At 43.7% G+C, this 15,715-nt stretch overlaps 1 protein-coding gene across 1 annotated transcript in view; it reads left to right on the forward strand.

The window, feature by feature from the left end:
* The first annotated feature begins 272 nt into the window (after nucleotides 1-272).
* Nucleotides 273-15,715, forward strand: part of LOC137368641 (organic cation/carnitine transporter 2-like) — a 161,010-nt gene continuing 145,567 nt past the window's right edge. Inside the window, exon 1 of the mRNA XM_068028781.1 lies at nucleotides 273-647. Within this exon, the coding sequence (XP_067884882.1) occupies nucleotides 273-647 (375 nt within the window). The remainder of the gene's footprint in view (nucleotides 648-15,715) is intronic.

Raw genomic sequence — 15,715 nt, forward strand, 5'->3', positions numbered from 1 at the left:
TTATAGTTAATATTATTTGAATAAGATATGAAGTCCTGTTTTCAAATTGAGCTTCAATTAGCTTTACAACGGTTCAAACAAAGAGATACAGTTGCCTCAAACTGATTTCTTATGAGATTTGCACATTCTTATTGGAAGCAACGGCGATAACTTTCTGCCTGGAATCTATTTGAAGATTAATTCAATCAGTTTTACTGTTTTCACAGGAAACGCATTTGAAACTAAAGTACCAACTATACAAGAAGGATTTTGTTTTCAGAGTTGGAAAAAAAATGCTAAGTTACGATGAAGCAACTGCTTTTCTGGGAGAATGGGGACCCTACCAGTGGAGAATTTTCTTTTTTTTAAGTGTCACCATTATTCCAAATGGTTATGCAGCTCTGTCTATGGTGTTTCTGGCAGATATTCCTCAGTACCACTGCCGCCTGCCTAACTCTTCAAATGTGACCACTGGAGAGGCTTCCTTCATGAATCTGAACTTATTGCTGCCCATGGAGGAAGTGGATGGTGAGCAAGTGTACAGTAAATGCACCAGGTACAGAATTCAAATCGAAGACAGTTTAAATGGCACAACACATGGAATAGAGCCCTGCATGGATGGCTGGGTGTACAGTACAGACAGATACATCTCTACTATTGTCACTGAGGTAAGAAGCTTTCATTTTATGCGTCATTATTGCACATTTTTGTACATGACTTGACTTCCACAATGGGTTATCAAAGTAATGGCATGTTTCAGATATTCTCGCAATCCTCAAAATGTGTTTGTATACAAGTTTTGAACTATTCTTAAAAAAAAGTGAGTATCTCATTGGTTTTAATTTTTTCAGTGCTAGCTATCTCTTTGACAATAGCTATGCTAATATGGCAAGATTGGATACCTACTGCTAAAGACTTAAAAATATAAAAGTCCTAACACTTGATGGTTATGCATTCTAAATGGTCCTGTACCAGGGTTGCCAACTCTGGTTGGTCGTGTTCCTGGAGCTTGTGTCACATGACCTCCTGTTGCAACCGTCCCACTCCCACAATGCTGCCATTGGCCACTCAACACGTCCATTGTCATGGTGAACCACCTTTCCTTTGCCAATTGGAAGAAGAACAGACTCTCCATAAACTGGATGAATCTTGGCCATCGCAAAGCAGCCTTTTGCCCTCAATTTCCAATTTTTTAAAGTGTTTAAAAACATTTTTAAAAAACATTATTTTTTTAATGCTTTTTATGATTTTTCTCCTGGTTTGGATACAACAGTGTCTTGGAGATTAACCTTTAATTCCTGGAGACTCCAGGACAATCCGGGAGGGTTGGGAACCTTATCCTGTACATTGACTAGAATTGGAAGAAAGTGTTTACAACAAAGACTGAGTGATAAAAAATTTAATTAGATGTACAAATTCAAACTAATTTCATTTTGCTGTGTATCAAACATCATTAAAACAATCTCCATTTTAAATATTAATCATATTTTTTGCTACACATAACATTTTAACTTGCTACTGCATGCTCAGTGAAACGAAATCCAGATATAAGGTTGAAGAGAAATCACAGGGTGGTAGGAGGTTGATAAAAGGGCAGGAGGTGAGTTACTTTCCGCCAGACATATATCTGTCTGGCCTGGAAGCAAGTCACAAATAGTGCATATTTCATAGAATCATGCTGCACAGGAAAAGTCCATTTGGCCCATCTTATCTGTGCTGGCTATCTCTTAACCTTTGAGTTACCACAGACTGCTATATTGACAAGCCTTACTATAATTTCTGGCACTTTTAAACTCCAATGATCAGATGTGCCTACCATCAGTCTTGTGAGCTGGTACTCAACTTTTAGTATCAACTTTTCACAGTTTTACAAGAAAAATCAGCTTTTTTTCCACTGGCATTGGGGAGTTGTCAGTTTCTAGCAACCAGAACAATTGGAGGGTGGAAATGTAGGCTAACAAAATCAAATCGCTACCAGTCCTACCCTCCAAACAATCAGTTGTTACTTTCTTCCATTATTTATTTCATCTGTTATTTTACACAGTGAGCTACAAGGGACACAGAAAAAAGCACCTGACCCACAGCACCAACTCTCACTACCAACATTTAAATTAAGCATGTACTCGGCATGAAGATTTTAGTGAGGTTGAGGAGAAATCACAGGGTGGTAGGAGGTTGATAAAAGGGCAGGAGGTGAGTTACTTTCCGCAAGATTCCTAGCCTCTGACCATCACCTAGAAGCATCATCAATAGCTGCTGTACAAAAACAAAAATAGGAGCAGACCTGAAATTGTTGAACTCAATATTGAGTCTGGAAGGCTGTTAAGTGCCTAATGGAAAGATGAGGTTTTGCTCCTTGAACTTACTTTAAGCTTCATTGGAACAGTATCGGAGTCCAAGGACAGATAGGTCAGAGTGGGAGGGGGTGAAAGATTAAAATTATTGGCAAGAGATAGCTCAAGGTCATGCTTGTGGACTGAAATGAGATGTTCATCAAAGCAATCACCCAATCTGTATTTGCTCTCCCCAATGTAGAAGAGACTGCATCATGAGCAGCAAATAGAGTATACTAAATTGAAAGAAGTACAAGTAAATCGCTGTTTTACCTGGAAGGAGTGTTTGGGGCCTTGGATGCTGGAATCATTATTAGGGATGTGACAAGAGGGCACTAGATAATCATAATATGATTCAGCACAGTCAACAAAGATTTATGAAATGGAAATTGTGTTTGACAAATCTGTTAAGCATTTTTTGAAGTTGTAACTAGCATGATAGATAAGGAGAAACCAGTAGAAGTAGCATTTGATGATGTGCCACACAAAGGGTTCTTACACAAAATTAGGGCTCATGCATTTGGGGGCAATATATTAGCATGGATTCAGGATGTTTAATGGACAGAAAACAGAGAGTAGGAAGAAAAACAAAATACTGCAGATGCTGGAAATCTGAAATAAAAACAGAAAGTGCTGAAATTACTCAGCAGGTCAGACAGCATCTGTGGAGAGAGAAGCAAAGTTAACGTATCAGGTCTGTGAACATTCATCAGAACTGACAAAGGTGAAAGGGCACAGAATGTAGTCTGCGTGGAGACTTCAATGTCTATCACAAAGAGTGGCTTGGTAATGACTGAGTGGGCCAAGTCTGAAAGGACATAACTGCCAGAATGGGCCTGAGACAGGTGGTGAAGGAACCAACAAGAGTGAAGAACCTACAAGACCCTGTACTCACCAACCTACCAGTTGCAAATGCATCTTTTCATTACAGTTTTGGTAGGAGTGACCACCACACAATCCCTGTGATAACAAACTCCTTTCTTCACACTGAGGATACCCTCCATCATGTTGTGTGGCACTACCGCCATGCTAAATAGGATAGATTTTGAACAGATGTGGCAACTCAAAACTGGGCATCCATGAGGTGCCGTGAACCATCAGCAGCAGCAGAATTGTATTCAAACACAATCTGTAACCTCATGACCCGGCATATCCCTCACTCTACCATTACCATCAAGCCAGGAGATCAACCTTAGTTGAATGAGGAGTGCAGGAGGGCATGCCAGGAGCAGCACCAGGCATTCTTAAAAATGAGATGTCAACCTTGTGAAGCTACAACACAGGATGACTTGCATGCCAAACAGCAGAAGCAGCTTGCAATAGACAGGGCTAAGCAATCCCACAACTAACAGATCAGATCTAAGCTCTGCAGTCCTGCCACATCCAGTTGTGAATGATGGTGGACAATTAAACAACTAACAGGAGGAGGAGGATTCACAAATGTCCACATCCTCAATGATGGGGGAGCCCAGCACATCAATGCAAAAGAAAAGGCAACAATCTTCAGCCAGAAGGGCCGAGTGGATCATCCATCTCAGCCTCCTCCTGAGGTCCCCAGTATCATAGATGCCAGTCTTCAGCCAATCCAATTCACTCCACTAGATATCAAAAAATGGCTGAAGGCACTGGATACTGCAAAGACTGTGGGTCCTGAAAACATCCCAGCTGTAATACTGAAGATTTGTGCTCCAGAACTTGCTGTGCCCCTCGCCTGTTCCAGTACAGCTACAACACTTGCATCTACCTGACAATGTGGAAAATTGCGCAGGTATGTCCTATCCACAAAAAGCAGGATAAATCCAACCCGGCCAATTACCACCCCATCAGTCTACTCTTGATCATCAGCAAAGTGATGGAAGGTGTCATTGACAGTGCTGTCAAGCGGCATGAAACAGCTTAATACTTAACCTGCTCACCGATGCTCAGATTGGGATCTGCCAGGGCAACTCGGCTCCTGACCTCATTACAACCTTGGTCCAAGAATGGACAAAAGAGCTGACCTCATGAGGTGAGGTAAAAGTGATCACCCTGGATATCAAGGCAGCATTTGACTCAATGTGGCATCAAGGAGCCCTAGCCAAACTGAAGTCAATGGGAACAAGGGGGAAAACTCTTCTCTGGTTGGACTGATACCTAGCCCAATGGAAGATGATTATGGTTGTTGGAGGCCAATCATCTCAGCCCCAGGACATTGCTGCAGGAGTTCCTCAGGATCGTGTCCTAGGCCCAACCATCTTCAGCTGCTTCATCAATGACCTTTCCTCCATCATAAGATCAGAGGTGCGGACATTCGCTGATGATTGTATGATGTTCAGTATCATTCACAAATCCTCAGATACTGAAGCAGTCCATGTCCATATGCAGCAAAACCTGGACAACATCCAGGCTTGGGCTGATAAGAGGCAAGTAACATTCGTGCCACACGAGTGCCAGGCAATGACGATCTCCAATAAGAGACAATCTAACCATCTTGCCTTGACATTCAATAGCATTACCATCGCTGAATCCCCCACTATCAATATCCTGGGTGTTACCATTGACCAGAAACTGAACTGACCAGCCACATAAATACTGTGGCTACAAGAGCAGGTCAGAGGCTTGGAATTCTGAGGCAAGTAACCCACCTCCTGACTCCCCAAAGCCTGTCCACCGTCTACAAGGCACAAGTCAGGAGTGTGCTGGAATACTCTCCATTTGCCTGGGTTAGTGCGGCTCCAACACTCAAGAAGCTCGACACCATCCAGGACAAAGCTTAGAAATTCCAATTCAGCTGTGAAACTGACAGTACAATTCTTTTAAAAAAGCCAGGCTGGTCAGAAAGAAGAAGCCAATGGGAAATTTCTCATCTCTGAAATTACCAGTCACGGACCCCTGACAAGAATGAGGAATGACTGGGTACAATTGACATCCACAGGTTGGATTGAAACCTTTGGTGGGCTGAATCCTGGCCCACAGGACATATGTTGGACAACCCTGTATTAGATCAAAAGAAGATACTTATAAAGGTGCCAAAAAAGTATTAAGCCTGAGGATTGGGAGCATTTTACAATTCAGTAGAAACAAGAAACTGATAAAGAAAAAGAAACTAAATAAATACTTTGTGTCTGTCTTCACAGAGGAAGATACAAAAAACCTTCCAGGAGTACAAGAGAATCAAAGGACTAGCAAGAATGAGGAACGGAAAGAAATTAGTACCTGTAAAAAAGTAATACTGGAAAAAATAATGGGACTGAAAGTTAATAAATCCCCTGGACCTGATGATCTACATCCCAGAATGTTGAAAGAGGTGGCTGTAGAGATAGTGGATGTGTCAGTGATCATCTTCAAAAATTCGATATATTCTGGAACAGTTCCTGCAGCTTGGAAGATAGCAAATGTAACCCAGCGATTTAAGATAGGAGAGAGAGAGAAAACAGGGAACTAAGATCTGTTAGCCTGATATCAGTAGTAGGGAAATGCTAGAATCTATTATAAAGGATGTAATAACAGGACACTTAGAAAATAATGGTAGGATTGGGAAGAGTGAATATGGATTTATGAAAGGGAAATCATGTTGGACAAACCTGTTAGAGTTTTATGAGGATGTAGCAAGCAGAATAGATAAGGGGGGAACCAGTGGATATGGTGTATTTGGATTTTCAGAAGGCTTTTGATAAGGTCCCACACAGGAGGTTAGTAAGCAAAATTAGAGTACGTGGGATTGGGGGTAATTCCTGGCATGGATTGAGAATTGGTTTACAGACAGAAAACAGAAAGTAGGAATAAACGGGTCATTCTCAGGTTGGCAGACTGTGACGAGTGGGGTACTGCAAGGATCAGTGCTTGGACCCCAGCTATTCACAATCTATATCAATGATTTGGATGTGGGGACCAAATGTAATATTTTCAAGTTTGTTGATGACACAAAACAAGGTGGAAATATGAGTTATGAGGAGGATGCAAAGAGGCTTCAAAGGGATTTTACAGGCTGTGAGTGGGCAAGAACATGGCAGATGGAATATAATGCGAAAAAATGTGAAGTTATCCACTTTGATAAACAAAAACAGAAATGCAGAGTATTTCTTAAATGGTGAGGGACTGGGAAATGTTGATGTCCAAAGGGACCTGGGTGTCCTCGTTCATAAGTCACTGAAAGCTAACATGCAGGTACAGCAAGCAATTAGGAGGGCAAATGGTATGTTGACTTTTATTGCAAGAGGATTTGAGTACAGGAGTAAGGAAGTCTTGCTGTAACTGCATACAGCATTCATGAGACCGCACCTGAAATATTGTGTACAGTTTTCGTCTCCTTACCTAAGGCAGAATATATTTGCCAGAGAGGGAGTGCAACAAAGGTTCACCAGACTGCTCCTGGGATGGTGGGATTGTTCTATGAGGGAGATTGTGAAGATTGTGGAATAATGAGAGGTGATCTCATTGAAGCATACAAAATTCTTACAGGGCTCGACAGGGTAGATGCAGACTGTTTCCCCTGGCTGTGGAGTCTAGAACCAGGGGACACAGTCTCAGAATACGAGGTGGGCCATTGAGGACTGAGATGAGGAGGAATTTCTTCACTCAGAGGGTGGTGAATCTTTGGAATTCTCTACCCCAGAGGGTTGTGGAGGCTCAGTCATTGAGTATATTCAAGACAGAGATCGATACATTTCTAGATAGTAAAGATATCAAGGGATATGGGGATAGTGCGGGTTAATGGTGTTGAGGTAGAAGATCAGGCATGATCTAGTTAAATGACAGAGCAGGCTTGAGGGACCAATTGGCCTACTCCTGCTCTTATTTCCTCTGTTTCTATGTTCCTATGTAATTAGGGATGGGCAACAAATGCTGGCCTTGCCAGCAACGCCCATATCCCATGAAAGAATTTTTTAGAAAGTTACAAGGATAGTTTGCAGAATTTGTTCTCCTTGGTGAAGACAAGATTAAGAGGAGATTTGATAGAAGTGCTCAAAATCTTGAGGGGTCTGGACAGAGCAGATAAGGAGAAACTGTTCTCGTTGGTGGAAGAATTGAGAAACAGAGGACACCGATTTAAGGTAATTGGCAAAAAAGCAACGGTGACATGACAAAAAACCTTTTTGCACAGCGTGTGGTTAGGATCTGGAGTGCACTGCCTGAGAGTGTGGTGGAGGCAGATTCAATTAAGGCCTTTGAAAGAGAATTGGCTAGTTATATGAGGAGAAAAAATTTTCTGGGCTACGGGGGAAAGGCAGGGAGTGGTACTAGGTGAGTTGCTCTTGCAGAGAGCTGGCGCAGACACACTGGGCCAAATGGCCTCCTTCTGAGCTGTAGTCATTCTATGATTCTATATTCGCTAGAGATTAGAAGAATGAGAGGTGAACATATATAATTCTTAAGAGGTTTGATAGGATTAATGCTGAGAGGATGTTTCCCTTGGCTGCAGAGTTTAGAACTAGGCGTCACAGTCTCAGGTTAGGTTGGGAAAAGCTGGGGTTGTTCTCCTTGGAGCAAAGGGGATTGAGGGAAGATTTGATAGAGGTGTAAAGGATTATGACAGGTTTAGATAAGGTAGACAAAGAAAACTTATTCCCATTAGCTGATGGTACAGGGTCTAGGGGACACAGATTTAAAGTTTGGGGCAAAAGCGATGCAGAGGGGATGTGAGAAGAACCTTTTTACACAGTGAGTGGTAACGACCTGGAACTCGCTGTCTATGAGGTTGGTGGAGACAATCAATGATTTCAAAAGGAATTTGGATGGGCACATAAGGGAAATAAACTTGCAGAGCTACTGGAATAGAGTTGGGGAATAGGAATGACTGGATTGCTCTGCAGTGAGCTGGCATGGACTCGAAGGGCCAAATAGCCTCCTTCTATGCTGCTGACTCTGTGATTCTTCATGCATTTCATGTTAACAAATTTGTTGATTGGTCTTGTAGTTGCTTTTAAAGTGCTTTCTCTGCCACATTCTATTTTAGCATGTGTTCCTGGAACTAAAGTCGTTACTTTGCAAGGTCAGCTACTTGTGCTACAGGTTCATAGAAAACTTTATATAGGTCACATAGCCTTGTTTATCTTTATAGCTGTCTTCCGTATTCTTCATCTGTCTAAGGGGATGACGTGGGGTGGGGGTTCCAATGCGTATTACCTTCCCTGGTATGAACCTTGTGTTATAATTCTGAAAATGAGAAATAGAGATACTGATGCCTTAAAAGTTAACAAGTCTGCAAAGAAGGATAACACGATGTTACTGCTCCAGCACTAACAGCAGCTGCAATCTTTCCGGTGCTGAAACATTCTGTTCTGGTAATTTGATCTGCATTGAAGTAAGCAAGTAGCAAAGAGAAATGAGTCATAGAGTTATACAGCACAGAAACAGGCCCTTCGGCCCATCATGTCTGTGCCAGCCATCAAGCACCTAACTATTCTAATCCCATTTTCCAGCACTTGGCCCGTAGCTTTGTATGCTATGGCATTTCAAGTGCTCATCTAAATACTTCTTAAATGTTGTGAGGGTTCCTGCCTCTACCATCTCTTCAGGCAGTGTGTTCCAGATTCCAACCACCCACTGGGTGAAAAAAGTTTTCCTTGAATCCCCTCTGAACCTCCTGCCCCTTACCTTAAATCTATGCCCCCTGGTTATTGACCCCTCCACTAAGGGAGAATGTTTCTTCCTATTTACCCTATCAATGCCCTTCATAATTTTGTATACCTCAATCATGTCCCCCTCAGCCTTCTCTGCTCGAAGGAAAGTAACCCCAGCCTTTTCAGCCTCTTTTCATAGCTGAAATGCTCCAGCCCAGGCAACATCCTGGTGAATCTCCTCTGCACCCTCTCCAGTGCAATCACATCCTTCCTATAGTGTGGTGACCAGAACTGTACACTGTACTCCAGCTGTGGCCTAACTAGTGTTTCATACAGCTCCATCATAACCTCCCTACTCTTATATTCTATGCCTAGGCTAATAATGGCAAGTATCCCTTATGCCTTCCTAACCACCTTATCTACCTGTGCTGCTGCCTTCAGTGATCTATGGACAAGTACACCAAGGTCCCTCTGACCCTCTGTACTTCCTAGGGTCCTACCATCCATTGTCTATTCCCTTGCCTTGTTAGTCCTCCCAAAATGCATCACCTCACACTTCTCAGGATTAAATTTCATTTGCTACTGCTCAGCCCCTCTTACCAGCTCATCTATATCATCCTGTAATCTAAGGCTTTCCTCCTCACTATTTATGGCACCACCAATTTTTATGAAAAGAAAGAAATAAGAAAGACTTGCATTTATATCGCACCTTTCATGACCTCCGGACATCTCAAAGCACTTTACAGCCAATTAAGTACTTTTTGAAGTTTAGTCACTGTTGTAATGCAGGAAACATGGCAGTCAATTTGCACACAGCGAGCTCCCACAAACAGTAATGTGCTCATCACCAGATAACCTGCTTTTGTGATGTTGATTGAGAGATGAATATTGGCCAGGACACTGGGGATAATACCCCAGCTCTTATTCGAAATAGTGCTACGGGATCTTTTTCATCCACCTGAGCAAACAGATGAGGCCTCAGTTTAACATCTCATCAAAAAGATGGCACCTCTGATAGTCCGGTGCTCCCTCAGTACTGCATTGGAATGTCAGCCTTGATTTTTGTGCTCCAGCCCTGAAGTGGGACTTGAACCTGGAACCTTGTGACTCAGGCGAGAGTACTACCAACTAAGTCACAGCTGACACTAGAGGACTAGAACATCTAGAAGAAAGTGAGAGTACTGGAGAAGGCTTAGCCTACTTATCACTTTGGGCAGTTTAAGACCCAGCAGAGCTCAGCTCACATTCTGCAGGCCTGTGGGCAGAATTTTGCCATTTTCTGGATGAGGGGATGGTGGGAGATTTTGGATCAGAACTCTGCCCCTTGTTCTGCCTGTAAAGAATTCTGGTGAGAGTGCACGTGGTTACGGATCTGTCTAAGTATCAGAACCTCATTTTCAGAAGCTCACCCTTGCAGTCACATGACAGCAGTTGTAGGTTTCCTCTGCCAATGTGTTGGGCTTCCACACAGTTGTAAGTAGCCATGTCTTTACTGGATACGCCTTATCACCCAGGATCCATCCACAAAGTCTTTCAGGTGGCCTGAACAACTGAGGTTCCTGTGTCTGTCTCAGGGTGTACAAGGCATGGCAGCTTCCCGAGCACCTTGCACAAACCTGGAGAACAAGCTGGGGCACCCTTTTGCAGTGATCGCAGTCTGTTTGAGCATTCAGCACGTGGAAACCCTTGCTGTTAATGGTCGTGCCTGGTAGCTCTGAGGGAGCCATATGGGGGCAGTATATAACCCCCTGAACCTGAGAGAATCCTGCCATGGCCCTGGATCTGAGTGCCCTCTCGGCCTGACAGGCCCAATTGGTGCGATACCTGATGTATTTCCCTGCCCTCTAGAACATTGCATCCATCCCCTGCTTGATGCAATGACGGGCTGCTGACTGAGCGATCCCACAAATGTCTCCAGACAATCACTGGGACGATGTGAAAAAATTGAGTGCAATGGTCACCTTCACTGCTACAGGCAATAGGTGGTCACCACATTCCTGTGACCTCAATTCCTCCTCCAGCATTTCGCATAGGTCAGCGATCACCTGCCTGGACAGACGCTGTCTTTGGACACAGTGGTTCTTTTGACTTCACCTCTTTGTGTTAATGTTGACAATACAGATGGAACAACTATGCAAAAGAGATCAGTTAACACATAACTTAGGTTCGTTTACTTATTTAGAGATACAGCACTGAAACAGGCCCTTTGGCCCACTGAATCTGTGCTGACCATCAACCACCTATTTATACTAATCCTACATTAATCCCATATTCCTACCACATCCCCACAATTCCCCTAACGCCTACCTATACTAGGGGCAATTTATAAAATGGCCAATTTACCTATCAACCTGCACGTCTTTGGCTGTGGGAGGAAACCGGAGCACCCGGTGAAAACCCGCACAGTCACAGGGAGAACTTGCAAACTCCACACAGGCAATACCCAGAATTGAACCTGGGTCACTGGAGCTGTGATGCTAAACACTGCGCCACTGTGCCGCCCTTCAGTGATGACTATTCTGCATGTGTGCAACTGGGAGTTATCTTACATAGGTCTGGTCTGGACAACTACTCTCCATAGAGTCACAGACAGAGTAGAAGTCACATGGTATATTGTGTCATTTCACTTACACTATTGTGCATCGAAAACATACCCACAACTTTTTAAAGGTTTACAGCAACACTTGTGCTCCAACATCTCCATGATGCTAAGCCTTTGCCTGTAAGCCTTTGAGCTGGGTTAAGCCTTCTTCAAACATTAGCCTGCCTTATTGCCCCTATGCGCTCTCCTTGTCTGCATCCCATTGCAGCATCATGCCATCTGCCTGCTGCTGCCCCTTGCCATATGGCTGATGCAGTCTCTCTCTCCCACTGTCCTCCTCAATGGTAGAGTGAAAATCTGTGAGCAGAGCACCCATTTAGCTTTGGAGCCTGCATGGCACGATGGCTCTGACCCCAGTTGGAGTGTCTTCACTCGCTGCAGGGGTCCTGGGAGACACCCTTCCATGAACAGCCCTCCACTATAGCCTTACAGTCTGCAATCTCTCTAAAGGTCCCAGCCTTCAATCTCTGACCTGAGCCTGCCTGCTTGTCGGGGGAAAACCCTCTGCTGGTTAGAGTCGTACCTAGCGCAAAGGAAGATAGTTATGGTTGTGGTTGTTGGAGGTCAATCATCTTAGCTCCAGGACATCACTGCAGGAGTTTCTCAGGGTAGTGTCCTAGGTCCAAACATCTTCAGCTGCTTCATCAATGACCTTCTTTCAATCATAAGGTGAGAAGTGGGGATGTTCACTGATGATGCACAATGTTCAGCACCATTCGCGACTCCTCAGATACTGAAGCAGTTCCTGTAGAAATGCAGCAAGACTTGGACAACATCCAGGCTTGGGCTGCTATGTGGCAAATAACTTTGGTGCCACACAAGTGTCAGGCAATGACTATCTGAAACAAGAGAGAATCTAACTATCTCTCCTTGACATTCAATGCATCCCATGGAAAATGATAAAAGCTGTCCAAAATCATGGTCAATTGGCTCCTTAACAGGCTCAATTGGCTGACTGCCACCAGCCTTCCCAGTCCCAATCCCTCTGTCCGACCACCCCGGGCACTTTGGCTGGTGGTGGGAATACATCGGGGATCCGCTCTGATGCACACCCCACCATTTAACAGCACCCTTGCCTCCAAGCCCGTTGGCATGGGGCCAATAAAATTCCATCCTTTGTGTCAACCACCTTGGTAGGGGATTAAAGAAGAAATTTGGAATCGACAGTCGAGCACCATAGTTTAGAGTGGCGCTGGGCTAATGGTAGCATAGATGCTACTGACATCATTCAAATGAGGTACCGTCCCACTGATCCAGCATATTCAAAGTGGGGATCACCACTGGAGGTCACCCCGGGGATGGAATCTTGGCCTAATGGCCAGAATCACAGCCTACAGATTCTTCTCATTTTAGTTTTTTTCAGACGCCAGGACCATTTTCAGGTTGCGAGCCTGAACGCCATAGTAATGAGCCTCCCAGTTGCTTTTTATCAGAGCAAATCAATTAAGAGCCGGCCTCCAAGCTTCTCGAGGGAGGGCGGGCAGGATGATGCAGCCATTTTGTCTGGCGAAGGATTTCTAATTACAGGGACCAGGCCATGCTTCAGAGAAGCTCATCATAACTTGGGAATTTCAGGCTGCAACAGTCACAGGAATGGTGAGGAGATCTGGGATGGCTGTCATCTGTCAGGCAGATAGCACTCTCTCACAAGAGGAGTGCTTCGTAAAGGAGAATCTCAGCCTGCCCATTACTGCAGCTCTTCAGTGCAACTGATCAAAGACTTCACAGCTTGTCAGTTTCACTAAGGCAGTCCCTCCCACTGTGCTCTCACCTTCTCCTAACTGCCGGGTTGGAAACGCAACTTTAGACTCCTGCCCTGTGGGAAAGAAGGAGTCCGCTTGGAAAATCCTCCTTAATTGCCTCTTTAATGACTCCAATTGCCTTCCTGCCTCAGCCACATTGGGGGGGGGGGGAAGACGGCAGGCAGGGGGATACTGGTCCAATGACATTTTTCCAATATTTCCCCTGCTGCCATCTCCAAAATCATGTTCATGGGCCTGCAAAAATCCCCCCATTGGTCTTTTAATATAAAAATAATAAGAGCTCGTTTCCCACCTATTTCAATCAAGCTAATGGAACAATGGGCTGCCTTTAAAGAGGAGATGGTTTGGGTACACGAGGGGGACAGGTAGGGCAACCTACACCAGTGCTCCCTTGATGATGAAGGAGGTAGAGAGTAAAATGAAGCTGAAAAAGGGTATGTATGATAGATATTAGCTTAATAATATAATACAACCAGGTTGAATATAGGAAATTCAGAAGGGAAGTGGAAAAGGAAATAAGAGAAGCAAAGAGAGAGTATGAGAAGAGCCTGGCAGCTAACTTAAAATGGAATCCAAAAGTGTTCTACAGGCATATAAATAGTGTTATAGTCAAGTGAGGTGGAGTCGAAGGGCTTCCCTCTTTTCCCTCTCCTTGTTTGACAACAACAGGTTTACTTCTTTTTTAAAGTGAATGTACTGGTCAATTCAGTAGGTGTTTGATTACTTACTTGCTATGATCATAACAAGAACCAACCAGACAGGTTTTCTTGAGTTAACAAAGAAAGAGGTTAACCTTAGGGTACCTAAACCGAACTGGTAAAATAATAATGCGCCAACTTTTACTCACACACACTAGAGGTTTACACACACACACAAATAGGCTACAGAGTGGAGAAAGGTAGATTGGTTGAGTTAGAGTCCATAAAAAAGGTATACAATCTGTGGAATTTGGTGATTCGGCTGGTTTCTAGCTAAATTCAGCGGCCCTGAGGCTTTTAGTTTGAAGAGGCACATGACTGTTTCGATGAGTCTCTTGGAGATAGCAATGTGGATGATTTCCTCCAACGGGATTTCTGATTGTAGCCGGAGTATGCAAAAGTGGCCAGTAAACAAGTAGGATTTGAAAGCTTTCAAGCTGGAATGGAGAGAAAGTGGAAGAGAGAGAGAGAGAGACGGACCCACACTTAGGGTCTGCTCGTCAGAGTCCAGTTGCTTCTCTGCTGCTGCAGAGAAAAAAAAGCTTAAAACCACTGATGGGGAGGGTCTTGTCACATGACAGTCACTCAGTCATTAGCAGTATTGCTGGGAAATTAGCAGACATTTTGTCTCCCTCCTCACAGTCCTTTGCAATGTAGGATACAGTGTTGCAAAGTAGGTGATATTCTTAAGCTGCCAGCAGTCATCCTGTTTTAAATGTCTTTTAAAAATATCTTTTTAAAAGAAATACAAATTCAGATCTCCAGCTAATGGACCAAAGAAAATTATCATTCAACAAAACACTTTGGCGTAACAATAGTAAAAGGGCAGAAAGGGAAAGGGTGGGGCCGATTAGGGACCAAAAAGTGGATCTATGCATGGAGGTAGAGGGCAAGGCTGAGGTACTAAATGAGTATTTCGCATCTGTCTTTACTAAGGAAGAAGATGCTGTCAAAGCCGTGGTGAAAAAGAAGGTAGTTGAGACACTGGGTGGGCTAAAAATTGATAAAGAGGAGGTATCAGAAAGGCTGGCTGTACTTAAAGTTGATAAATCACCAGGACTGAATAGAATGCATCCAAGAATACTGAGGGAAGTAAGGGTGGAAATTGGGGATGCACTGGCCATAATCTTCCAATCCTCCTTAAATAGAGGGGTGGTGCCAGAGGACTGGAGAATTGCAAATGTTACACCCCTGTTAAAAAATGATGTAAGGATAAACTCAGCAATTACAGGCCAGTCAGTTTAACCTTGGTGATGGGAAAGCTTTTAGAAACAATAATCTGGGACAAAACTAACTTGTCACTTGGAGAAGTGTGGATTACCTAAGGAAAGCCAGCACAGATTTATTAAAGGCAAATTGTGTATAACTAACTTGATGAGTTTTTTGTCGAGGTAACAGAGAGGGTTGATGAGAGTCATGCGGTAGATGTGGTGTACATGGTGTTCCAAAAGGCCTTTGATAAAGTGCCACATAACATGCTTGCCAGCACAGTTGAAGTTCATGGAATAAAAAGGACAGTGACTGAGTTGGCTGAATGACAGGAAACAGAATAGTAGTGAACGGTTGTTTTTTGCTCTGAGGTGAGGTTCCCCAGGGGTCGGTATGAGGACCTGTGCTTTTCTTGATATATATTAATGACTTAGTGTCATGCTGGGCCCCCATCTGCCAAGAATGAAGCACATCAATTTTGTCATGAACATTGATTTTTAACTGTTGTTGGAGCGAGGAAATGACTTGTTAAACAGATCAGCTGTGGTTGGAAAAAAACATTTACTAACAGACATTGAAGGTGAGGAAG

This window comes from Heterodontus francisci, chromosome 4, assembly GCF_036365525.1.
Source record: "Heterodontus francisci isolate sHetFra1 chromosome 4, sHetFra1.hap1, whole genome shotgun sequence".
Taxonomy (NCBI): domain Eukaryota; kingdom Metazoa; phylum Chordata; class Chondrichthyes; order Heterodontiformes; family Heterodontidae; genus Heterodontus; species Heterodontus francisci.